At 39.3% G+C, this 27,011-nt stretch overlaps 1 protein-coding gene across 4 annotated transcripts; it reads left to right on the top strand.

Moving 5' to 3' along the window:
* Positions 1-212: 212 nt before the first annotated feature.
* UBXN8 (UBX domain protein 8) lies at positions 213-23,412 on the top strand. Of its 4 annotated transcripts, XM_004428824.3 has the most exons (8): positions 213-361; positions 4,468-4,590; positions 7,180-7,250; positions 10,168-10,290; positions 12,401-12,538; positions 15,212-15,253; positions 20,121-20,195; positions 22,653-23,412. In XM_004428824.3, exons 1-8 carry the CDS (start codon positions 274-276, stop codon positions 22,827-22,829), a joined length of 837 nt encoding a protein of 278 aa, XP_004428881.1. In that variant the 5' UTR covers positions 213-273; the 3' UTR covers positions 22,830-23,412. The 4 variants fall into 4 exon arrangements, with proteins under 4 accessions (XP_004428881.1, XP_087274606.1, XP_087274608.1 ...); XM_087418480.1 differs by lacking the exon at positions 15,212-15,253; XM_087418482.1 differs by lacking the exon at positions 12,401-12,538.
* Positions 23,413-27,011: the final 3,599 nt, after the last annotated feature.

Raw genomic sequence — 27,011 nt, forward strand, 5'->3', positions numbered from 1 at the left:
CCGCCTCGCTAGAGCCCGCGCTTCGCTGTTAGAGGACTGGGCCAGGCGGGCGCCAGTGGGGCCGTCTCCCCTGGACACCATGTGACGTGTGCTTCTTCTGACATAAGGCTGTGGATGAGTTCACAAACAGGCGCTTATCTGTGGCCGACCAACGACCCAACCTCACGGTCCGTCTCCACATTCCTCTCTCTGGTAGGGTTCCACTCCACCGTCCAAGGGAAGGTGCCACCGGAAGAGGCGGGCCTTCCGCCCGGGGGCGGGGCTCCCGCCACCATGGCGTTTCGGGGGGTTGTTGGCGTTGTTCTCCTCTCTGCTCTCCCGCTCTTGTGTCTGGAGCTGCGGCGTGGGATCCCGGATCTCGGTAAGTGTTGGCTTTCTCCTCTTGGCGCTCACCATCGAGTAACTGTCCGATGACGGTTGCGAGGAATTGCCGTCTCCCAGCCGCGTCGCCTCTGGGCGGCTGTGACTACGATTCCCAGGCTGCGTCGCGCTGTCTCCCTCTGCCGGCTTCCGGGTCCCTCCGGGAGCGAGTCTCCCGCAGCCTCGCGGAGGCCGACTCCGCTCGGCGGAGAAAGTGTCCCTGCTGACCTGGTGAAGTGTTGCGTGTAAGGGGACGGAGGCAGAAAGCGGAGGAACAAACATAGCCACTACTTTCAAACTGTGTTGAGACCTCAAAAGGAAACCAACAGAGTGATGTGATGTAGGCCTTCTGAGGAATTTAAGCAAAGATTCAAATGATGAAAAAGAGCCACCCCTTTGAAAAGCGGGATGGGGAGGGGGACATGACAGACAAAAGGAATTATGACATGTTGGAGGAAAAAGATGAAGACCGTTGTGACTGGACCAAGGAGATTTAGAGGGAGAGTGGCTCAAGATAATAACATTCATTGAGCACCTATTATAAGCCAAACTCTTAAGTGCTGTTTATTCATTATCTCATCTAATCTGCGTTACAACCATCGGGGTGGGTACTGTTATAATCCCCATTTTACAGTTGAGGAAGCTGAGACATAGGGAGGTGAAGTGACTTCCCTAAGGTTTAAGGAGGTCACCGGAATGGGTGTGGAGAATGTTTTGGAAGGAAGCTATAGTGGAAGCAATGAGGCAAGTTAGGCTTTGAAGTAGGCAAGTAGTGATGATGGCTAGACTAGGATGATATCAGAGGAGATGAAATGTGCACAGGTTTGGGATATTTACAAAGTAGAATCAACAGGATTTGTTGATGGATTAATGTTTGGGGTGAGGGAAAAGAGGCATTCAAGGATGACTCCTACATGTGGGGTTGAACAACCCTGAGTAGTTGGTAGTGCCAGTGATAAGGGGAAAACTAAAGGAAAATGGTGGACCTGTGGAGAATCAGTTCATTGTTGGACATACTAGGGATCAGTTTACATGTTTGTCTCCCTCATTGAGCTCAGTTCTCAAGTTAGAGACCATGATGAAACTTAGTTTTGTATATTTCCTCTCTTTCTCTCTCCACCTCCCTCCCCACACCCACACCCAAGAAGTCAGGTACCCAGAAATGTTGCTTGAAATAAGAAACTAAAATAAAATGCTTTTTAAAAAATCTACAAAGACCCTCCAGAACCCTCCTACTTACTCAAGCTGTATTGGAATCTAACAAGACCTTTATCCAAATGATATACAGAAATGTTAATTTCACACTTATTCCAGAATTTACCTGCTCTCCTGCCTTTATGGCATCCACCCTTACTCTGCTCATCGAGAATCTTCTACTTTGCACTAATATTTGAGTCACTAGTCAATGAGAAGGTGGTTACTGAAGGTTGAGGAAGGAGATCTGTTACCACGATCAGCTCTGACCACAGGGAAATACACGTCTTGAGAGCAGAGACCACATCTAGTTTGTTTTTGTATTCCCATCACTTATCACAATGTTTAATTTAATAAAAGTAGGCCAAAAATTCTAGAAAATGGAACTGAGCTCCTGGCAGCATCTCCATCTAGTTCCTGAAATTTTCACTTAGTTAACTCCTTTCTCCTAGAATCGTCTCTCAGTTGTAACTGGTGGTTATTTACTGTGGTTTCTTGATGTTGGTGCTGCAAATATCCAGTAACAGTATTTAAGTCTATTTTACAAATCATACATCCCAGTGCAACAGCTGCAGGGCTAGTTTTGTGTGGAACAGTATTTATAGATACTAATATTCTCAGCTAGAGCTGCTAATTGAATTCCCAGAGGGGAAAATGGAATTCCCAGACCTGTTCTTTCACCTGGGCTGTGTTTTTGGACATATATTGAAAAATAATCGCTATATTTTTCTGCTGTGTAAAAGCCTTCATTGCCAATACATTTTTACTCGTACTTAAGCTAAATATTTTAATGCTGGTTCCTCAACATTTGTTATCCTTTGAAGAACCCTGCACGTGGGCTCTTGAGAATAGGCACACAAAAAAACTTAAGGGGCCGGCCCAGTGGCATAGCAGTTAAGTTCACGCGCTCTGCTTCAGCGGCCCGGGGTTCACAGGTTCGGATCTTGGTGCGCACCAACGCACCGCTTGTCAAACCATGCTGTGGCGGCCTCCTATATAAAGTAGAGGAGGATGGGCATGGATGTTAGCCCAGGGCCAGTCTTCCTCAGCAAAAAAGAGGAGGATTGGCAACGGATGTTAGCTCAGGGCTAATCTTCCTCACACACACACACACACACACACACAGACAAGTCAACTTAAAAATTTTTTACAGTCATGCATTGCTTAACGGCAGGGATACGTTCTGAGAAATGTGTCGTTAGGCGATTTTGTTGTTGTGCAAACATCACAGAGTGTACTTACACAAACCTAGGTGGTATAGCCTCTACACACCTAGGCTATATGGTACTAGTCTTATGGGACTACTGTCATATATGTGGTCGGTTGTTGACCAAAACATCGTTATGCAGCACATGACTGTATTTGAAAGGTGTACACACAAATCTAGTTCTTTTATATTCCCATGTGACATTTGCAAATTGCTTGTTTGTTAGAACAAAAAGCAATATTATGGAACATGAATCCCATAACTCAATGGTTTCTCTAAATACCAGTACTCCAGGTATTAAAATTACTTTTGTAATGGCCAGAGTAACTCTAGATTTAATTGTGTTGTATTGAACAACACCTGAATCAGTAGTTAATGCTGGCAAAAATTAGAGGGGCTGTAACACAAAAAAAACATCATTCCTTCTCTTTTCGTTGTTAGTGCCGTCGAATCGATTCTGACTCCTAGTAAGTCTATACAGCAGAGCTGAACCCTGTCCTGTCTTTTTGCACCATCCTCTCACCTTCCGGCACTGTATCAATGCTCCGCTGCTATCCTTAGGGTTTTCATGGCCATGGGTGGCCAGATCCTTCTTCCTAGTCTGTCTTAGTCTGGAAGCTCCGCGGAAACCTGTCCACCATGGGTGACCCTGCTGGTATTTGAAATCCCAGTGGCATAGCTTTCAGCATCACAGCAACACACAGCCACCACAGTATGGCAATTGACAGATGGGTGAGGTGGTTCCCTGACCAGGAAACGAACCCAGGCCAAAGTGGTGAGAGCACCAGTCTTAACCACTAGACCACCAGGGCTGGCATTTCTTCTCTAAACAACTTTAAATTGCTTTAAAAAAAGGATAGCATACTTATCAGTTTTCAGTTAAAAATGAAATATTTAAGTCTGTATATATAATTCCTTCTTTAATTTTTAGTTAATTGACTAAGTACCAGCCCCAATCACATTGGTAAGTTGGTTCCTGTGCACCTCTGCCTCGTAACTTTTGAGAATTACAAAGCAAGAGTAAAAATTCCTGGTAGGAACCATTTTTAATTGAACTTGTATATCCCCTCCTTCACCATTTAGCAAATTGTATTGCACAAAGCAGGTACTTGTTACGTTTTTGCTGATTTAATTTTCATCTTTGTTGTTAATATAAAACCAAATACTGAATTTTTACTTTTTTCCTAGGCAAACATGTATATAGTAATTTTACTTACAAATGACCAAATAAATATTGAGAAATAGAGAAGTATACAGTTGCATAATTTAACTGTGAGAAGTAAGAATTTAGTGTTTCAGTGGGAATGACTGTTTTTAAATAGAATTAGAATTTGACAAGATGATACCGTCACAATTTAATTCCTAATTATGTGGATAATTTTATTTCCTTATCTGGGCAGAAGGGAAACCAGAATTTATGCATTATTGATAGTCATAATATTTATAATGTAGCCAGGCACTTGAATTTTATCTATATACGTGAGACAGAAGATGTTCTAGAATTTCTGAAAACTTGTTCTGGTAATGACAACCAAGATGAATTTTGGCACCCAAAGGAGCCTATATGAAAAATAGTAATACAGTTGCATGACTCAACTTTTAACTGTACTTTTCTAGTACAAATAATCTTCTAATGTGTTTATTATTAGTATCAAGAAGAGTGTTTTGAATTTTAATTGTAATTTTTACTTTTTTACCTTTATCAGGAATTAAAGATCTAATTTTGCTGTGTGGCCGGATTTTCTTACTGCTTGCTCTTCTTACTTTAATTATTTCTCTGACTACCTCATGGCTTAACTCATTTAAATCTTCCCCAGTTTATCTGAAAGGTAAGTTTATTGTTTATGCTACCCTTTTATACTTTTCTACTGAAATTTCTTTCCTTTATTTATTCTAGAACTTTGCACAATAAGAACCATTTTACCATTAGTTTGTGCTATGTAATTTCAAGGTGGAGTAATCATTACAACTTTAGTCATGATTTTGAATGGACTATAAATCCCAACATTTTTGTGAGAACGTGTACATTTTCTTCATATATGTATTTGAAACTATATTGTTTCTAAGTTGGGACAATGCAAATTCTCTAATTTTAAATTGTTTGTACAGCTTAACTGCTATTTGATATGAACAGCTTATAAACTGTTCTACAAATGGCAAATGTATCTACCATTCATCTCTAAAGGCTTTTTAACCTAATTTATTTTTCATTCCATTCTGGCAGTTTTTATTTACAAACTTGTCTCTTAAGTACAGTTAAGTGCGCTTAATTTTAGGAAACCATGCTTGTTCTTATTTTTGTTTTGTTTTTTTTTGATAAGTAAACATTTGTGAGTGTTAGAAATCTTTTAAGACAATATTGTAGTTTACCTCAGAACAGATGAATCCTAAAACTAATGCCTACAGTCTTGTATCCTATTAAAAGGAAGCTTGCCAATAGTGAATTTGGTGCATTATGTTCTGTTTTGCTGTTTATTTAAATGTAAATAAATAAAAGGAAAATGAGCAGTGTTTAATTTATAGCCCTTTCAAATTAACTGTGAATAAAACCATAATCTTAAAAGATTACACTATTCAACCCAAACATAAAAGAAAATGGGGATATTTCAGGGTCTCCCAATCACAGATTTTGGAAATTTTTTTCTTTCTTCTTTTGGTAAATCATTTGATCTCTTATCCTTCAAAATTACTCCATTGGAAAATTAAAATTACTCATTGTAGTTTCTCTTAGAAATTTTGTATTAAATACCTTTTGATATCAGGAGGATATTTGCTATATACGTTAAACTATCAGGTCAAATATTCTGTTTTATAAATAAGGGAAACGTGCACTTGACACTGTTTATGTGCTTTAAGTTGTACCTTTATGTTGTTGGAGTGCAAGTCATTTTGGTACATTTATGGGTTGACAATTTTGAGACATAATCATCACTGAAGACTAAAACTGTCTAAAACTGTCTAATAAGTAATTAAGACTGTGTATAGTGCCTAATTATTGTCAGGTTATCTTCAAACAAGTTAAAAAATCAGCTTGGGCGCCGGCCCCGTGGCTTAGCGGTTAAGTGCGCGTGCTGCGCTACTGGCAGCCCGGGTTCGGATCCCGGGTGCGCACCGACGCACTGCTTCTCCGGCTATGCTGAGGCCACGTCCCACATACAGCAACTAGAAGGATGTGCAACTATGATGTACAAATCTACTGGGGCTTTGGGGAAGGAAGAAAAAAAAAAAAAAAAGGAGGAGGATTGGCAATAGATGTTAGCTCAGAGCCGGTCTTCCTCAGCAAAAAAAAAGAGGAGGATTAGCATGGATGTTAGCTCAGGGCTGATCTTCCTCACCAAAAAAAAAAAAAAAAAAATCAGCTTGCTCACACACTTTCTATCTTCCCTTCTGTCATCAGATATTGGGATACAAGACTCCAGATTTATCCAGTACTTTAATTTGCACTATTTTGTAAAGGTTTGCAAGATGAGGTATATCAAAAGTTCAGAAGTAGTCAGTTCTCAGTGGCTTTGAGGATTAATGCCGCTTAACCCCCTGCTATTGATTTATTTTAAAACTATATTCTTTGATTCAGAGTTTGGAAGGAGTCTTAAGATCACTAAGTTTGACTGATCACATAGCAAGTTAGTAGCCAAACTGGGCCTTCTGATTTCCTGTGCGCTTTACTGCCCTAATCTTTCCTTTATAAACTTGAGGAAGTATTTACTGCCATAGAGATAAAGTTGTTGACAGAAAAGAATGCTCCTATTTAAGGAGCCAGGCAATTTAAAGGATATGTGTTCTGAAAAGATGGATAATTCCTCAAGAGATTACAGTTAAATGAAATTAACTGAAATGAAATTTATTGTGCCTGGAATGAAAGAGTTCTGTACAACAGCAGAAATCCTTTCTCTTGACATTCAGTGGATTATATCCTAATATTGGTTCAGGCACTATAGGAGTTGCCAAGCACACCTGACCTTTGGGATCTAGGCGTGTTGCTGTTACTGTCATGTCCAAGGTGACCGAACGGCGCCTCTCATGCCTGCAGTGCAGCATTCCACACTTGTGTGCGCTAATGGGCTCCATGCTGTCTGTGCGTTGGAGCTGCTGAAGCTCTGTCAGGGGCCTGCAGAGAAAAACCTACCATCATCATTCTTCACACCCACCATCAGCCTCCTCACCAAAACTGTAACATACAGTGTTAACGCATGTCAGAGAACTTTTGTTTCTGAACAGACCTTTTGTTGTAGATTTTACTTGCAGATTTCTTTCTTTCAACCGTCTGCGTGTATCTCATTTTCATTATTTGAAAAATATAATGTTTTTTGAAGGTTTGTCTCTCCCAAAATGTTAAGATCCACAAACTATTTTCAGAGAAAATATTCAACTTATTGGTACTTGTGATTAAAAAGCCCTTTTATGTTTTGATGTCTTAGAAGAAGAAGAGGAAAATGAGAAAAGGCAAAAACTTGTGAGAAAAAAACAACAAGAGGCCCAGGGAGAAAAGGTAAAGCATAATTTTTAGAGAGTTTATATATAGAGAGAGAATACAGAAATATCTGGGGCATTTAAATATCTGTTGCTCTCTGTGTTCATGCTCAGATTTTTTTTATTACTGAGGTCTAATTCACATGACATAAAAATTAGCCATTTTAAAGTGTACAATTCAGTGACATTTAGAACATTCACAATGTTGTGCAACCACTACCTCTGTCTAGTTCCAAAAGATTTTCTTCACCCACAAAGAAAACCCCATACCCGTTAAACAGTCACTTCCCCATTTTCCCCTCCTTCCGTTCTCTGGCAACTACCAGTCTGCTTTCTGTCTGTATGGATTTATCTCTTCTGGATATTTCATATAAATGGAATCATACAACATGGGACCTTTTGAGTCTGGCTTCTTTCACTTAGCATGATGTTTTCTGGGGTTCACCCATATAGCATATACCAGTACTTTATTCCTTTTTATGGCTGAATAATGTTCCATTGTATGGATATATCAGCATTTGTTTATTCATTTATTTGCTGATGGACATTTAGGTTTTTTCCTACCTTTGGCTATTGTGAATAGTGTTGCTGTGAATATTTGTGCACAAGTATTTGTTTGAATACCTATTTTTCAATTCTTTTGGGTATATACATAGGAATGGAATTGCTGGGTCATATGGTAATTCTGTGTTTAACTTTTTGAGGAACTGCCAAACTATTTTCCACGCTGGCTATACTATTTTATATTCCCACCAGCAATTTCTGAGGGTCCGCGTTTCTCCACATCTCACCAAAATTTGTTATTCCCACCACCCCCTTCCCTTTTAAATACCCATCATAATGCGTATGAAGTGGTATTACGTTGTGGTTTTGATTTGCGTTTCCCTAATGACTAGTGGTATTGAGTGTCTTTTCATGTGCTTTTTGGACATTTGTATATCTTTTCTGGAACGTCTATTCAAGTCCTTTGCCCATTTTTAAATTGGGTCGTCTTTTTGTTGTTGAATTATAGGAATTCTTTATATATATTCTGGATACTAGACTCTTACCAGATATATGTGTGCAAGTATTTTCTCCCGTTCTGTGGATTGTCTTTTCACTCTTGATAGTGTCCTTTGATGCACAAAATTTTAAAATTTTGATGAAGTCCAATCATCTATTATTTCTTTTGTTGCTCATGCTTTTGCTGTCATATCTAAGAATCCACTGCCAAATCCAAATCCGTGAAGATTTACCCCTATATTTTCTTCTAAGAGTTGAATAGTTTTAGCTTTTATGTTTAGGTTATTAACCCACTTTGAGTTAATTTTTGTATATGGTGTGAGGTGAGGGTCCAACTTCATTCTTTTGCATGTGGATATCCAGTTGTCTCAGCAGTGTTTGTTGAAGAGACTATTTCTTTCCCCATTGAATGGTCTTGGCACTCTTGTTGAAAATCAATTGGCCATAGATGTATGAGTTTATTTCTGGGCTCTCACTTCTGTTCTGTTGATTTCTATATCTGTTTTTGTGCCAATACCATGTGGTTTTAATTACTGTAGCTTTTTAGTAAGTTTTGAAATTAGGAAGTGTGAGTCCTCCAACTTTGTTCTTTTTCACTATTGTTTTGGCTATTCAGGGCTTCTTGCAATTCCATAGAATTTGAGGATTGCCTTTTCCATTTCTGCAAAAAAAAAGTGTTTGGAATTTTGAGAAGGATAGCATTGAAATCTGTGGATTGCTTTGGGTAGTATTGACCTCTGAATGATATTAAGTCTTCCAGTCCATAAACATGCAATGTCTTTCCATTTATTTATGTCTTTAATTTCTTCCAGCCATGTTTTGTAGTTTTCAGGGTATAGAGCTTTCGCCCTCTTGGCTGAATTTATTCCTAAATATTTTATTCTTTTGGATGCTATTATAAATGGAATTATTTTCTTAATTTTCTTTTTTGATTTTTTTCATTACTAGCATGTAGAAGCACAAATGATTTTTGTGTGTTGATCCTGTACCCTGCAACTTTGCCTGTTGTTTATTAGCTCTAGTGGGTTTTGTGTGTGGATTCTTTGGGATTTTCTATATATAAGATCATGTCATTTGAGACTAGGGATAGTTTTACTTCCTCCTTTCCAAAATTCATGTTGTTTATTTCTTTTTCTTGCCTTGTTGCTCTGGCTAAAACTTCTAAACAATGTTGAATAGCAGTGGTGAGAGCAAGCTTCCTTATCTTGTTCCTGATCTTAGAAAGCTTTTAGTCTCTCACCATGGAATGTGATGTTAGCTATGGATTTTTTCTAGATGCTTGTTATGTTGAACAAGTTCCCTTCTGTTCCTAGTTCTGAGTATTTTTATCATGAAAGAATGTTGAATTTTGTCAAATGCTTTTTCCTCATCAATTAAGATGATCATGTGGGGTTTTCCTATTTGTTTTATTAATATGTATTACATTGATTTTTCTTATGTTGAACCATCTTGAATTCTTGGGATAAATCACACTTGGCATTGGTATACAATCCTTTCAATAAGCTGTTGGATTTAGTTTGCTAGTATTTTGCTTTTTTGGCAAAATTCAGTTCATGTAAAAACACAATTTCTTACGTGGTTCTTTTTTTTTTTTTTGGTGGGGAAGATCGGCTCTGAGCTAATATCCGTTGCCAATCTTCCTCTTTTTGCTGAGGAAGATTAGCCCTGAGCTAACATCTGTGCCCATCTCCCTCTATTTTATATATGGGACGCTGCCACAGCACGGCCTGATGAGTGGTGCGTGGGTCCATGCCCGGCATCCGAACCCGCGAACCCCGTGCTGCTGAAGCAGAGCATGCAAACTTAACCACCATGCCACCGGGCGAGCCCCAGTTTTACTTGGTTCTTATTTACAACTTTATAGACATTGTAAAATCTTAGGAAGGTTAATGTATAGTAACACCACCTAATTTTTTATTTTTTTTTTTGAACAGGCCAGCAGATACATAGAGAATGTTCTAAAACCTCACCAGGAAATGAAATTGAAAAAACTAGAAGAGCGCTTTTATCAGATGACGGGTGAAACCTGGAAGTTAAGCAATGGTCATAAACTTGGGGTTAGAAAATGTTCTCTTTTTATATTTTGAGTTTTGCTCTTACTCATGTTTCCTTTTCCATGTATTGATTTTTTAAAGTTGCAAATGATGTTAAACTGTACTATAGTTTTTTTTTTTTTGGAGTAATAATAGTAATGATCGTATATCAGTTTTTTTCAGCATATTTGCATGTCAAAAGGTTAAGTGGTTTTTAATGCCTAAAGAGCATAGATACTTGAAAAGCTCTAACATAAGGTGGTCTTTGAGAAAACTATTGACTAAATCACTATGTTTTATATAAGGGAATTCGATCTTTCCTGAAGTAAGATCTCCAGGGTCTTTAAGCTCACATTATATTTGGCTCTGTTTTTGTAAAGCCAGTTAACCTTTGACTCTTTTCCTCTGGCACTGAGTATCAATTTTGTCCTTTGCTCATGGAAGTTTACAATTTTTAGTTTTCTTATAGAGGCAAAAGGATACTCATAAAGGAATTACATTTTAGAGTAACTGGACACAGATTTTATGTGTAAGATCATTTCTGTCCCAAATACTTTTTTGTTTTTTTTGCTTTCTGTTTATACTGTACCTTTCACCATCTTGTAAAGAAAATGATCCAGTAAACAGAATTCTTATGGTGAAGTGAATCAGTTTTTATTCATTTCATGATGGTAAACATGTCATAAAACAATCAAGAGTGGGTAATAAAATTAATGTGAAAGGCAACATAAAATGCAGCTGCTCTATGTAGTGATTTCCCTTCTGAGTTGAGTTTGTCTTCTGTTCAGTTTTGTGGTGTTAGACATTGAGAGCCTGATTTTAGCTGCTACAGCTCTTTCTGAAATGGTCACACTGTGAATTAGTGATTCTGCCCCTTGCTTTTAGGCTATGTCTTCACAGCACTACTAGTATATATTTTAACCTAATTAGTGGGGACAACAAAAAGTCAGGGACAGGGTAGACCATTGGAGTTGTTATGACTTAAGGCTCTTAGGACTATCAAAGAGCATGAGCATCGGAATGTTAGAGCTAAAGGGAAGTGTATCCGTCGGCTGATCCAGCCCTGTGGTTTGCAGGGAGGCAGCCCAAGTTTGGCCAGTTAAGTGTTCAGCATCAGGATCTCTTGACTCCCATTCCCCATGCTCCTTCCACCAGATTCTCTTAAGATAAAGGAATGGGGAAAACAGCCCACCAAAATGGTAGCCATTTTAGTCTGATAAAGAGAACTTTTAGAAGGTGAGTAGATATGGAAGAAAGGCATTAGTGAACTAAAAAGTAGTATATATTTGAGAATTTGACTTTTAAGTGATTTATCTTGCTAAGGAAAAAGTTTTAATAGGTAATATTAATAAAAAGTAATCTTTATGGGGGCCAGCCCGGTGGCGTAGCAGCTAAGTGTGCTCGCTCCTCTGCGGCCGCCCAGGGTTCACAGGTTCGGATCCCGCACACACACGGAGGCACTGCTTGTCAAGCCATGCTGTGGCGGCGTTGCATATAAAGTGGAGGAAGATGGGCACGGATGTTAGTCGAGGGCCAGTCTTCCTCAGCAAAAAGAGGATGATTGGTGACAGATGTTAGCTCAGGGCTAATCTTCCTCACACACACACACAAAAGAGTAATCTTTATGATTTCTGGAATAAAATTTTTTGCCTCCTAAAGTGATTAATTCAAGTGGAAGATCAAAGTTTGAATTTGAGAACTAAACTATGTTTATATATAACAAGATACTAGGGCCACATTCGGCTATGGAAGTTTTGCGTGGTCACATACATAGACACATGTTTTTATATACGTGGTCTATTTTCACAGCTTTTTAAGGCATAATCCCTTGGAGGAAATGGTCTCATTTAGGTTTTCTTCTTTCTTACATCCTACTGAAAAACTTGGGGGAAAGGTCCCTCTCAGCCTTGTATCTATCAGAGGGAACCTCAGAGCTGGATAAGGGTAGTTTGTATAAGACGTTAAGCTCCATGTTTTCTTGTCTAAGGAGATAATTCTTTAATTTTCTGGGTCTAATAATGACTTAATTATATTTTTTACTGAAATGCTATCAGGGGAAAAGAAATAGTCATTGTGAACAGAATAGAGTTGATAGAGAGCATCTCCTTAGAAATTCTCTGTTGTCTTTGACCAGGGTGGTGAAGATTTGGTGCTTGAAAATGAGAGTCAGACATCTTTTGAAACATCAAACAGAGAAGCAGCAAAGAGACGGAACTTGCCTGAGCCTTTAACCAAAGTTTCACCACCTGCTGAACAGCCCATGCAGAAGAAGGTGCATTACTTAATGCCTACTCACTGCAGTGTATCAGTGTGCAGGAGGAGTATTATTCTGTGGGTGTTGGTGTACTGAGTGAAGATTAGGACTGGCTTTTAATCCACATGGTGTCTTCCTACTACCTTACAAAGTGATCAACTTCATTAAGAATCACTTTTCCTGGGGCCGGCTTGGTGGCATAGTGGTTAAGTTCACGTGCTCCACTTTGGTGGCCTGGGGTTCGCAGGTTTGGATCCTGGGCACGGACCTACACACCGCTTATCAAGCCATGCTGTGGCAGGCGTCCCACATATAAAGTAGAGGAAGATGGGCACGGATGTTAGGCCAGGGCCAATCTTCCTCAGCAAAAAGAGGAGCATTGGCAACAGACGTTAGCTCAGGGCTAATCTTCCTCACACACACACAAAAAATCACTTCTGGTTTAATATTAATGTTAATGTTCTGAACCAAACTTAGAAGGAAGCTATGAAGATAAATGATAATAGGTTTAGAAAATACTCAGTTCTTCTTGAGGAAGCAATTTGATTATGTAAAAATGAAAAATATACTGTTTACTAAGGGAAATATATCTATGGGTAGCTAAGACATGATTAAGCCATATTTACTGAGTGGCTAATATATGTATATTTTTTTTGGTAAGGAAGATTAGCCCTGAACTAACATCTGTTGCCAATCCTCCTCTTTTTACTGAGGAAGATTGGCCCTGGGCTAACATTCGTGCCCATCTTCCTCTACTTTATATGTGGGACGCCTGCCACAGCATGGCTTGATAAGCCATGCATAGGTCTGTGCCTGGGATCCGAACCCGCGAACCTGTGGGCTGCCGAAGTAGAGCGCGTGAACTCAACCACTACGCCACTGGGCTGGCCCCTGTTGCTAATATTATTAATATGAGTTTATCATTTCTCTCAGTGGTCCTTCTAGGGAATGGGTTAGCAACCACTGACTTTAAAACAGTGCCCAGATTTATTATTCCTTTTTTTCTTTCAAATCTTTGATCCCTAAGTTGACTCTGATTTGGAGCTGACAAAGGTTGGAAATTAGAAGTCTGTTTTTACTGACCTGTAGGGAGAGCCTGTAGGCCATCTACTCCCTGAAAGTCGTTTCTAGTGTACTGCCTCTCACTCTGAGGTTTCCTGGTCCTTTAATGGAGCTCAAGGGTGAGAATCAGGTCATCGAACTATTTCTAACATTTCAAAAAGATCTGATGAACTGTATGGACTAATTAAAAATTCAAGATTCTTTGCTTTTTGCTAATGACATGAATTATCTCATGCTAATGGTAAAATTTTTTTTTTTTTAAGATTTTATTTATTTATTTATTTTCCCCCCAAAGCCCCAGTAGATAGTTGTATGTCATAGCTGCACATCCTTCTAGTTGCTGTATGTGGGACGCGGCCTCAGCATGGCCGGAGAAGCAGTGTGTTGGTGCGCGCCTGGGATCCGAACCCCGGGCCGCCAGCAGCAGAGCCCACGCACTTAACCGCTAAGCCATGGGGCTGGCCCTCTAATGGTAAATTTTGGTTGATTGTCATAATGCTTTTGATAACAAGGGAAAACAAATGGTTTATTTAATAAACGCAATTAATGTTTGTTAGATAAAATGTTGTAAAACATGGAGTCCATGGTATTAAAAAATAAAAAGGATCCTTGAAGGTGAAATTGTTGGCAACAAGTGTTTTAATGAGAGAAAATGGTCTGAACATCTGGTTTGTTAATAGAGTAACAGAAATAGGAAAATGTGAGTAAATCATGAAAACAAAGTGGCTGTTATCCAGTCCCCAAGAAGAAAAATATGCACTCAAAATATGCACTTAAAACGTATATATGTATGAACCTAAATAATTTTGGGTTCTTATTGAACTTAATTCATGTTAATATTTGTCCTCTGTTTCCTTAAATAGGACATTTTTATATAGTATCTTGGATCATCATAAAAACAAAATTCTTTATGTATAGATTTGTAGCTGTCTTCTTTTTTTTTTTTAACTTTTTTATTTATTTATTTTTCCCCCAAAGCCCCAGTAGATAGTTGTATGTCATAGTTGCACGTCCTTCTAGTTGCTGTATGTGGGACAGGGCCTCAGCATGGCCGGAGAAGCGGTGCCTCGGTGTGCGCCCGGGATTGGAACCCAGGCCACCAGCAGCGGAGCACGCGCACTTAACCGCTAAGCCATGGGACTGGCCCTAGTAGCTGTCTTCTTAAATCCTATTTTTAGGATCTGTTGTTAGCACAAAGTTGCTTACCCAGAAATGTTTATTAATTGAGCTCTCATTCTAATTGTGTACTTTTTATAAACATATTTTTTGTATATTAAAAGAAAAGATTTCGTTAAGCTTAGATGTGTCTGAACTCTATATTGAAAGGAACTCTTCTTGTTAAGATTATCATTTTCGGGCCGGCCCCGTGGCTTAGTGGTTAAGTGCACGCCCTCTGCTACTGGCGGCCTGGGTGCGGACCTCAGGCGCGCACCGACGCACAGCTTCTCCAGCCATGCTGAGTCCGAGTCCCACATACAGCAGCTAGAAGGATGTGCAACTATGACGTACAACCATCTACTGGGGCTTTGGGGGAAAAATTAAAAAAAAAAAAAAATTACGCCTGTAAAGATTATCATTTTCTTCTTTGGAGTGCTTACATTCCTGTTACTAATAGTTACTTTTCTTTAGGTTCTTGATTTACCTGAAGAACCTCCTGAAACAGCTGAAGAAGTAAGCTTATTTTTTTTCTTCAAAAATTACGTATGTTTTCTTTAACATCAAGTTAGGTGTCTTATCTAAATTTGGGTTTAGAATGACAAGATAGCGTAAGTGTTTGTGTGATTGCACTGTCGTTAGGTCTTGCTTTGAATATGGTGTCATATCAGACTCCTCAGTCGAGTCCTATTTTGGAAGCCTGCCGTCTGCTGAGTTTGTTTTTTAGAGCCGTCCCACTTCATCAGGCCAAGATAGGATATGGGCTTTTCCAGAACTTCAGGTCAGCAAATGAGTTACTTATTAAAACAGAGTCAAAATAGGCAGATGACTTCAAATTGTGTTTTTCCCCTTAAAAAAGCTGAAACGAAGAATGCAGCTGCTTTGTAGATGTTTGAATTGAAGGATGGTTTGCTGTTTTGGGGGTAGGGTCAGACTGAACCCCACTCTGCATTGAGCTGCCTCCTGCCCACCTGTTCTGTTATAATCCATGCTGCCTGTCTGCCGTTGCCCAGCTTAGTTTCAGATACGGCTCTAGGGTATGGGGAGCCTGTGTCTTTACAGCCATTAAGTCACTTAGGCAAAGGAGAGCCCTGAGGATTTTCCATTTCTTAGAGCTCAGCAACTGTTTTACTCCTTGAAAACCATTTTTGAGGCAGCCGTGAAAGCCATTGGGAGGGTTTCATTTTTGTCAACACATTGGCAACATTTAAATTTAGTACTTTAGACGTCTGAAGGAAAACCCAAAAGTCATGCAAAAATAGAGACAGTGAAGTGTGCAATCCAGATACTGAACCCCTAGGAGAAACACAATTAAAACAAACAAACTTCTGATTCCTCCTTGTTACACCCAACAAATTCACGCCCGTGATATGTCTATCCTGACCATTCTGCATCCTCACTTCTCCTCAAGCTCTGGGTGACAACCATTTATAATACAGGAGTAATTAAATCGAGCTCAGGTTTGACAGGAAATGCCTTTTTTGAATTTACTCTAGCTTTAAAACATGGCATTATTTCTACAGAACAGCAGTTTGTCACCAAAGGTGCATGGATTATAGACATCAGGTTGTCAGTGAATCCTTTGAAATTGAAGCTTTTTGTGATTATAGGTAGGAGGACAGTGTTTTTCTTCCGAATCTCACGTCTGTGACCCTACAAAGCTTAAGAAACCTCTGCCACAGAGGCGGTCAATGCTGCTCTCCTCTGTAAGAGGCCTTCATAGTCGTTCCCTTTTATTTCTCCTCTGCCTCTTCCAGTACTTGACAGGTGACACTTTGTGTTACGCTCATTAAAGTGTATGTCAGAGTAATGTTATTTTAGGGCTGGAATGAACCTAAATACCTGTCTCATCCCAGCTCTTCACTTGGAGCTGAAGCCACAGGTGGAAGTTTCCGAGGTACCTGCTGGGAGAACGCAGGCCTCCTGGCTGCAGCTAGCACTCAGCCCTTATTCCCTCTATAAGCAACGCTGTCCCTGTTTTCTTCCCCCTGCTCTGGCCCTGCTCTGATTTTTGCTCCTCTTTGCTCTGTTTTTGGTTAATCAAGTCAACAAAATTATGGTAAATAGTTGTTGCCTGAAAATCACATGTAAAATGTGTGCACCCTCTAGATACTGTATTAATCGGTACAAGCACCTTTTATATTACATAATGAAGTTTTACTAAGAATATCACTAATGTATAGTTGATACTACTTGATACTTTTATAGTGTGTTCTAGTCTACACTAATCAAGAAAAGCTAATAAATGTTGGAATGTTCTGATTCTATCAGAATCATCATTGGGCAAGGAATTTTCCATCTGCAGGTGCTGCTGCTCATAGATTTCTAAGAATTCAATGCAAAAATTTTTAATTCTCCACTAACCATTCGCAAGCCGTTAGTTTACTTTCCTGGATGACTTCAAATGTCCCATTCCATCTTTCAGTAATTCTCCTGTTCTCATTGACCTACATCTTGGTGTTCCTAGTCTTGGGCTAATGACCTATTTCTGGGCAGTTAGCCTGCCCACCCCCAGACTTCTCTGCCTTTCTGTTTAGCCAACTTTTTCAGAATAATGAAAATAGACCTTAAGCATGGAGTGTCATTATCATCATAAAAGTTAAAAGTAAGAAAAAGAAAGCATTCTGTTTTGGGGAGTGTGCTCTTCCAACCCATCCTCCACCCTATCACCCTGATAAAGTGTTTTCAAAGTAAAAACGGCACGCCTGGAGTAGGGAATGAGAGCGATACCAAAGTTACCTGTGATTTGAGGATATTTGTCTTTGTTGTTATATAGTTACATTGTTTCTGCCTTTCTACAAAGTACTATTTCCTATTTTGTTAACAGGTTTGTGCTGGTATCATAATCATTACATATCATATTACATAATCATGACATATCATCATATATATATATAAAATATATATATATATATTTTTTTTTTTTTGCTGAGAAACAGTGGCCCTGAGCTAACACCTCTGCTCATCTTCCTCTGTTTTGTATGTGGGTTGCCGCCACAGCATGGCTTGATGAGCAGTGTAGGTCTGTGCCCAGCATCTGAACTCCTGAACCCCGGCTGCCAAAGCGGAGCTCGTGAACTTAACCACTGCACCACCAGGCCAGCCCCATAACAAATATATTTTAATCCCTAAGCTACGTAACTGTTTTATGAGTACCTATGTAAAAGAATAATTTCACTTTTAGGAATACTGGAAATAATAATTTTCAGGAAATTCCCTATTTTCTTAAGTTAGGTCCCATTAAGTGTCTGGCGTCACCCACAGAATAGAGGGACGTCTTTATAATTCTGTGTTGCTGGGGAAGGGACTAACATCCATTTTAAAGGTTACTACAACCGGATGAAGGTGTCACTATCTATCTGTATATTTCTGTATGTGTAGTAACTGTGACTCTATAATATAATGAGCCATATGAGAAAATTCCTGTTATAATGGAAGCCTGCTTGGATTTAGGAGCAGACTAATAGATGAGTGAACTAATGACTAACATGGATTTCTGACAGGGGAGAGAGGGATCTGAAACCTAATTACTGCGTTTCTTACTTAAGCAGTATGCCTGGTTTTTTTTGTGCCTGTTATGTATTTAGTATTGCAACTCTCCATAGAGTTTTATAATAATACGGTAAGATTTTAAAAATGAGAGGAGGAAATAACTCATGGTAGTCTAGAATTCACAATAGAATATTCACCATATGTTACTGTTCTACTTTTAAATTGATAAGACAGTAACTGGAATTTAAGGTAATTTGAAAATAATTTTGTAGATCATCATAGAATGTTACCATATTACCATAGCGACTATTTTCATTATTGCATGCCATTTTATTTCATTTTAAGGAGTACCTGGGAACCGAATTTTAATTAGTGCTGCTACTTTTAATTTAGATTCCATTTAACAATCTGCGTTTGGGACAGTGATTTATTTTCTAATTCGGATTGTGTCCCAAGCTTTTTACCCATTCTGTGTGAGTCCACAACACTGTCAGTAATATCAGGAGGAACTGCACAGCCAACTTTCACAGTGATTGTAATAACAGAACAATTGCTAGATTTCAAACAATGATAGTTTGTTTCCCTCAAGTATTTATCTGATTGTAATGGAAAACATTAATTTGTTATATTTTACCCCTAGTTTCTCATAAAGCATTTGGCCTTAATTCCATCAGATGATTAGAGTTTGAACAAAACCTCACTGTAAAAGTTAAATTTTCTTGTTTCTAAAAATAAGGAAAATTGTTTTTTAATATGTGATTCAGTTATTTTGTCATTTCTTTGTTTTATTATAAAATTTTCTTTAGTAGAAGTAATAACGGAGCTCAACATGGCACTGATTGGATGTGAATCAAATACCGTACCTCCTTGAATGGAAATATTTTCTAACATGGCTTTCCTGAAGGGGGAGGTGCTGCTGTAAAACCACCATTTTTACATACTGTGATGCCTACATGGCTCCCAGGAGAGTATGATAATGTTAACCATAGGAAAGGGTTTCCTGGCAGGTAAATAATGAAGATCAGAATAAATTACTAATTCATCATCTTTTCTTTTTAGAATGTGCCTTAATATACTAGCAGTTTGCAAGCCCTTTTTAGCTGTTTAACTGTTTTATCAAAGGAAGGAATATGGGGACACTTGATACATACAGCAGATGAAGCAGGAGCTGCTCCCGGGAGAGGAGGTCTCTTAGAGCCCAGCAGGCAGGACCAGCTCCAGGCTCGTCTCTCCTCCCTTGGATGATGTAGGCCTGATGCACAGCCTACAGTGATAGAGTGGACTGGGAGACTTTTTGTTTCCTTCCAACCTGGTGTTTTTCTTGTGTGTAGATGCTGAGGTGGCACTGGTCTTCTTGGTTTGGTAGGTCACTTTTGAAGCCCAGCTGCAATCTTGATATAATCTTATTTATTTATTTATTTTCCCCCCAAAGCCCCAGTAGATAGTTGCATGTCATAGCTGCACATCTGTCTAGTTGCTGTATGTGGCACGTGGCCTCAGCATGGCCCGAGAAGCAGTGTGCACCCAGGACCCAAACCCGGGCCACCAGCAGCGGAGTGCGCGCACTTAACCGCTAAGCCACGGGGCCGGCCCTGCAATCTTGATATTATCTAGGCAGACAGAAGCACTTAGTCTCTGGTGTCCTTTCTGGAAGGCTCTGTCACTGATCTCCTCAGTCAGTAGGAAGATGTTTTTCAGTGTCAGAAGAATTATTTCTATGTTTAGAGTGAATTTTATCTGGATCTTTATGTTGGTCTACAACTCTCAGAGATAAATTCCTACAAAACCCAACGTGAGCTTTTATAACTACAGATGTTTCATAGGAGTAGTAATTTTGGAATTGCAAAGAGCAGTGGGTTGGAATTCTTATTTGAACGTTTCTATTCCTCAGGTAGTTACTGTTGCTCTCCGATGTCCAAGTGGGAAGGTCCTGAGGAGAAGGTTTTTTAAATCTTGCAGTTCACAGGTAAGGAAATTCTTATTTTGAGAAGTATTTTTGTTGAATTTGGCAATTGTTTATTCCCATGCAGTAGGCGAGGTATAGTCACTTTATTGTCTGGTACTCCCATCAGGTGAGGATAAAGAGCATTTATGTGAACTCAGTGTTGCAGAAATTTGAAAGGCATGCTGGGCTTTTTTTTTTTTTTTTGTGAGGAAGATCAGCCCTGAGCTAACATCTGTTGCCAATCCTCCTCTTTTTTTTTTTTTTTTTTTGCTGAGGAAGATTGGCACTGGGCTGACATCCATGCCCATCTTCCTCTACTTTATATGTGGGATGCCGCCACAGCATGGCTTGATAAGCGGTGCGTTAGCTCTGCACCCAGGGTTCCGAAACCGCGAACCCTGGGCCACTCAAGGGGAACGCGTGAACTTAACCGCTGCACCACGGGGCCAGCCCCTGGGCTTTTTTGAACTGTGATTTCTGAATTCAAATTTTTTAAGTTCTTCCTTTTCCTATTTTTTTTTTATTTGTTGTTTTTTGTTGTGATTACCTTTTCACAGCTCGGTGGGTAAGATACTTTCAAATGCTTAGGAAGCAGCCAGTATTAACTTTACTCCAATGATCTCTGATGGAGTATTAACCTAAGCCTCATTACCTGTATGTAATTTTCAGATCATTCTTTAGGGCTTGTTTCCTTTTGTTCTAATAGATTTTTTTCCTTTTAAAAACAGTACTGTGGGGGCCGGCCCAGTGGCGCAAGTGGTTAAGTGTGCGCGCTCCACTTTGGTGGCCCAGGGTTCGCTGGTTCGGATCCCGGGCATGCACTGATGCACTGCTTGTCGAGCCATGCTGTGGCAGCGTCCCATATAAAGTGGAGGAAGGTGGGCACGGATGTTAGCCCAGGGCCAGTCTTCCTCAGCAAAAAAGAGGAGGGTTGGCAGATGTTAGCTCAGGGCCGATCTTCCTCAAAAAAAAAAAAAAACCAGAACTGTGTTCATTAGCAGTAATTTGGAAAACAGAAAAATAGAGAGAAAAAAATTTTGATCTGTAGTCTGACACCAAAGCCAATTACTAATATTTTGATATATTTCTATTAAGTGCATTTAAACATGTAATTATGCATGCATTAAAAATATATCTAAATAATTTTCTATCCTGATTGTTGTATTTAACCTGTGACAAGAATGCTCTAAACCATAATGGAAAATATTGATGGATTTGACTACGTGAAAATTTAAAATTCTATAAAGAAAAGTTCATAAAGTTAAAAATTTGGAAAAAATATTTTATTATCTATGTATGATAGTCATTTCTTTATAAGGAGCGATACAAATCAACGAAAAGATAAACACCTCAGTAGAATCTCAGATAAAAAACATGAAGGATTTTGTAAAGAAGAGCAACCAAGTGACAGATAAAAATATAAAAAAAATGTTTGGCCTCACTTAGAATCAAAGAAGTGCAAATTTAAATGGGACACCATTTTCTACCTATCAGATTGTCAAAGATTAAAAAGAAGAGTACTCAGTTTTGGCCAGTGTGTGGGGAAATCAGGGATTCTTGTTAATTGCTCATCAGCGTTCCTGTGGGATAATTTACCAGTGTATATCTTTAAAATATTTAAAAATATATCTTTTGGTCCAGTAATTTCATTTATGAGAATTTATTCTATGGAAATAAGACAAGTGACCAAACGTATAAGTGTCTGTGTAGGGATTGGTTAACTTGAGGCATATCCATATAGTGGAAAATTATGGAGCTTTAGACATAGATGTACATTTATTACATGGAACATCAGTAGGTTCGTGGATGGTGGTTAGCAGTAGAAGTCTGCCATTACCCCTAACTGATACTCCAGCTGTCCCCGAGAACCCTTCTTTCATCTGGCTTTCTTCCTAAAGCAACAGACCATCCTTTGCAGGCATTGTTTTTAGGCAGTAGTAAGTGGAAATTTGGACAGTTACTATGGGAATCTTCATGACAGGGACTGTTATAAATTTCTAGGGATGGCCCATTGAAAATTGGGCTGTCATAAGGCAGAGTCTCTGGGGCCTGGACATGTCTATTACGACAAACTTCCTGAGTGATTTTGATGTGGACTATTGGCTTAGATTTTGATGTAAATAATTTTTTTTCCCAAGTGCTAACCTTTTGTTCTCCATCTTTTTATTAAATAATCTTTCTATTCCCTATGGTTGGGGCTTTCCTAATTGTTAAATGCTTCTGCTATCTGTAGGTGCCAGTAGTCCCTAAGCCTTCTCTGAAACAAAAGGTATTAAATATTAAAGGTTATTCACATCTCAAAATTCATGGCATGCTATTTTCCTTTATATTCTGGAAAGTTCCTCTGAAAGACGTGAAAATCCTGTTTTATTACTTCTGGGGGAATGATTTAACAGTGAACGAATTGTAAAATATCGTGGTGATCTGGAGGGACACAACTCTGTACAGTATTTGGTAACTAAGCTTTTTATCTTTTAGGTCTTATTTGACTGGATGATGAAAATTGGGTACCACACATCCCTATACAGCCTTTCTACTTCCTTTCCCAGAAGGCCTCTGGAAGTGGAGGGAGGCTGCTCACTGCAGGACGTAGGAATAACTGTGGATACTGTACTCAATGTGGAAGAGAGAGAGCAGAGCCACTGGTTCAAATGAGAACCACCTGTTCTACATAAAATCAGTTACGCCATGGCCTTAGAGGACAATAAATGATTCATGTAGAAATCATGCTGTACCTTGATTGAGCTCAGGGCAGTAAACACTTTAATGTTGATGGACATAAAGGATTAGAAAAGGATTGCTCTCTGCATATAATAATTTTTGGAATGCGCCATTTTATAATGTACCAACTGAGAACTTGGTAAAACTGTACACCATCAATAATTTATATTTTTCCTAGCTGACATTTATCAGTACGTTGAGACAAAGTCATATAACTTGGTTTCCTGCCTCTTCAGTCTGTCTTGCCACACTGAACATTTCACAGTTCAGTCAAACTCTTTAAAGCCTTATAAGGAGGAATGTTTATCCTGCTATATTTCTAGAAATTATACTTTAAAGACGTTTCAAAGGTCTTTAAAGTTCTTTTTGATAGGTATGTATTAATGTTTAATTAACTAATGTTCGAGATTTATATAATTTTGCCTTGCATTAAATTGTAACATTTAAAGTTCCAAATGGATCAGTATTTTTTAAAATAAAACAAAACATTAAAAATGTAGGTGAATTTTTTTTAATATACCTGTGGTCGTTTCATTTTCCTGCTTACAAACCTGTAATGGTGTATACGTGGACTCGAATACCAAGTGCAGGCTCCAAGTGTGGTACAAAAGGCTCTTGGTTCTAGTCACTCCCTTCTTCTTTTCCCCTGCTCTGTCTCGAAAGTCAGTTAGCTTGACTCCTCTGTGTATTGCCCTCTACTTAATGCTGCTTTATACCTCCTCTGTACAATTTATTACACTGGATTATAGCTATGTTTTTGTTTTCCCAAATACATACTTCCTTAAAGGCAAGGGTTATGTCTTTTTTTCCCTCAGAAGTACCTAGAATGGGGCCGGCCTGGTGGCGTAGTGGTTAAGTGCGTGCTCCACTTGGGTGGCAGCCCGGGGTTTGCAGGTTCAGATCCCCGGCACGCACCGACGCACCGCTTGTCAAGCCATGCTGTGGCGGCGTCCCATATAAAGTGGAGGAAGATGGGCACGGATGTTAGCCCAGGGCCAGTCTTTCTCAGCAAAAAAAAGAGGAGGGTTGGCATCGGATGTTAGCTCTGGGCTAATCTTCCTCACACACACAAAAAAGTACCTAGTATATGGTCAGTGCTTAATACGTGTTTGAAAATGAATAAGTTGTCTCAACTTTTAACTTTTTTTCATCTCTGGAATATCACACGTTGAAAAATATTCATCGTTTTTTCTGATTCTAAGTTAATTGTGAAAGTGTTTCAAAACTTTACAAAGTTACAAAAACAACATTAAAATCACCCATAATCCCAATACCTAAAAATAAACATAACTAACATGGTTTTCTCTATGTCCTGTCAGACTTTTCTATGCTTATGAACCACCGATTAAAAAGTACAAAAAAAAGACCCCACATTTTTAGAAACTTTCAAGAAATTGATTATTGTGTAAGCTATCAAGTAATTATGCTACTTAGGAAATGTAGTGGCAGGCTCCCAGATGGCCCCCAGGATCCCTGCCTCCTGGGAGTCACACACGTGTGTAGTCCTCTCCCACACTGTATCAGGATTGGTCTGTGTGACCAATGTTGTGAGCGGCCTCCTGGAGAGGTCCACGCCTGCCAACATCAATGAGAGGAAGCCTAGAGCCGGACCTGCAGCCCCGGTCAAGTCTTCAGAGACTGCAGGTCTGGCCAACAGCTTGATTACAGCTTCATGAGAGCCCTGGGCCAGAACCACCTAGCTAAAATGCTCCCAGATTCTTGACCCTCATGATTAGTGAGATAACAAATACTGTTGTAAGCAGCCAAGTTTTGAGTTAATTTATTACAGAGCAATAATAGACCACACAGATTTTGGAACCTGTCAGTGTGGTGCTACCTTAACAAAAACCTAAACTGTGGGAGTGGCTTTGAGGAGAGTCGTTGAAAGGCTAAAAGGGCCTTGAAATTGTTGATAAAAGGCTCGTAGACTTTGATAAAGCTGCAGGTGGGGACTTGCAGGAAAGTGAGGTAAATGTTACTGGAAACTGGAGGAAGGAAAATCCTTGTTACATAGGGACAGAAAGTTTAGCAACACTATCACCGGCAGTTATGTGGGAAGTGGAAAATATAGCTAGTGAATTAAGTGATCTAGCTAAGTATATTTCGAACCAGAGTATTGAAAATGCCTCCTGGTGTCTTCTTGCTGCTTAAAGTAAAATGTGAGAGGAAAGAGATAAGCTAAAGAAAGGACTTAAAAAGAAACCAGGGCTCATTGGTGTAGAAGATTCCCAGCCTCTCCAGGTGGCAAATAATGCTAAAATTAAGAAATGGCCTCAGAGCAAAGATCACATCAAGGGTACTCTCAGGAGAGCGTGGTATGAAGATTAAGCCACGAGTGTAGCTGTAAAATCCTTTGTTAAGACCTGAGAAAGACCAAAGGTGATGCCTCAGGAATAAGAATCACAGAAGACTCAAAAGTTTTAAAAATAATTCTATCAGCAGTAACCTGGACAGCTTGGACTGAAAGAAGTAAAAATTAAAAGAGGCCTTTGGACCCTCAAAATTCTACTGGCAGGAAGCAAGCTGAGAAAACGGCTCTGCTGTAAACCTGTGCCGCCTCTCATGAAAAGAATGACAGAACGTGAAACCAAGGTCTCTGAGGGCCGAGTCAAGAGCCGTTGGAAGGTCACTTCCTGGCAGGAATAGGACTGAGTTCTAGTTAAGGAATTTCTATCACTTGCCCAGCAGGATTTCAGAACTGCTCATAGATCAGTAACTTCTGTGTCTTTCATTTTCAGTCTTTGTGAGCAGACATCATCCTGTCTCTCTCACCATCATATGCTGGGTGTGGGGAGAAGCAATAACGGGTCTCTAGTTCACAGGCCTACAGATCAGGAGGACCTGTGCTTGAGAGCTGTACTTAAGAACTGCATACACCCTAGTAGGCTCCTCTGCACCTGGACCTGATTTAGATGCTGAGATTCTGGGTTTTGAGCTGATGTGGTAATGGGTTGAGACTTTTGTATTCCTTGGGAGGGAATGAATCACTGGGGGGTTGAGGCTGGCTGTGGGAGCCAGCCTCCAAGATGGCCCCCAATGATCCCTCTGTCCTGGTAGTCACACTTTTGTGCTGTTCCCTCCCACAGCATACCAGAGCTGATCAGTATGATGACGAATAGAATTAACCAGATGTAACGATATGTCCCTTAGACTAGATTATAAAGGACTGTGCTCCTATCTTGGTTCTCTCTCTGTCTCATCAATTAGGCTGATGGAAATGTGTTGTTAGCAGCCCAGTGGAGAGGACCACATGTCAAGGTACTGAAGCCTCCTGCCAGTAGCTGCATAAGTGGGCTTGGGGTGAATGCTCCAGCCTCAATCATACCTTGAAGTAACCTAATGAGAGACTTCGAGCCAGGACCACCCAACTAAGCTGCTTCTGGATTCCCGACCCACAGAAACAGCAGGAGATGATAAATGCTGTTTTAAGCTACAACATTTGGTAGGACTTTGTTAAGTGGCAATAACTAGTACAAGAAATATGTAGAGCATTTTTCCCAACAATATAAAGACATCTTTAGGAATGACTTATACTTTTCTGGGTGGAATCTTTGGTTTCTCTAGCTGCCGCTATCTCTTTATCAGGGTTTCTTTCAAAGATTCAGTAAGCTTCCATTATTCTTTGAATAGACTCAAATGCAAAAGAAAAAGAATGAACATTTCCATATTTACCTGTTCTGATCACAGACTTTCACAGGCTCTATTTTCAATTGTCAATCCACAACTATTTCCAAGGATATTGACTACAGAAAATGATTATTACCATTAAAAAAAGATCTTTATCTTTTAAAAAGCCAAAATTTCAGCAATGAACAAATAGTTCCTAAAATTTGTGGTATAAAGATTTCTCTCGTCCCCCCAATTTCTAACACAAAAATCATTAGGGCCATTTCTTGCTTGGCAATATATTTTTCTTTGACACAAAGAGAAAACACTATCAGTTGCATGTACAACTAAGGGGCTAAAAATAGAGAGGGTTAATTGTTTCCTTGGTTACAAAAGCTAATCCTTCCTCTGAATTTAGGGAAAGGAACTACAGATGCCTTAAATCTTTAGATTCTTAGTTAATAATACTATTCTTTTATATTGTAGTCCTCTTGCAATGAGTTGGAAAAA

The sequence above is a fragment of the Ceratotherium simum genome, chromosome 28, assembly GCF_057802395.1.
Source record: "Ceratotherium simum simum isolate JZ-2026a chromosome 28, ASM5780239v1, whole genome shotgun sequence".
In the NCBI taxonomy this organism is placed as follows: Eukaryota; Metazoa; Chordata; class Mammalia; order Perissodactyla; family Rhinocerotidae; genus Ceratotherium; species Ceratotherium simum.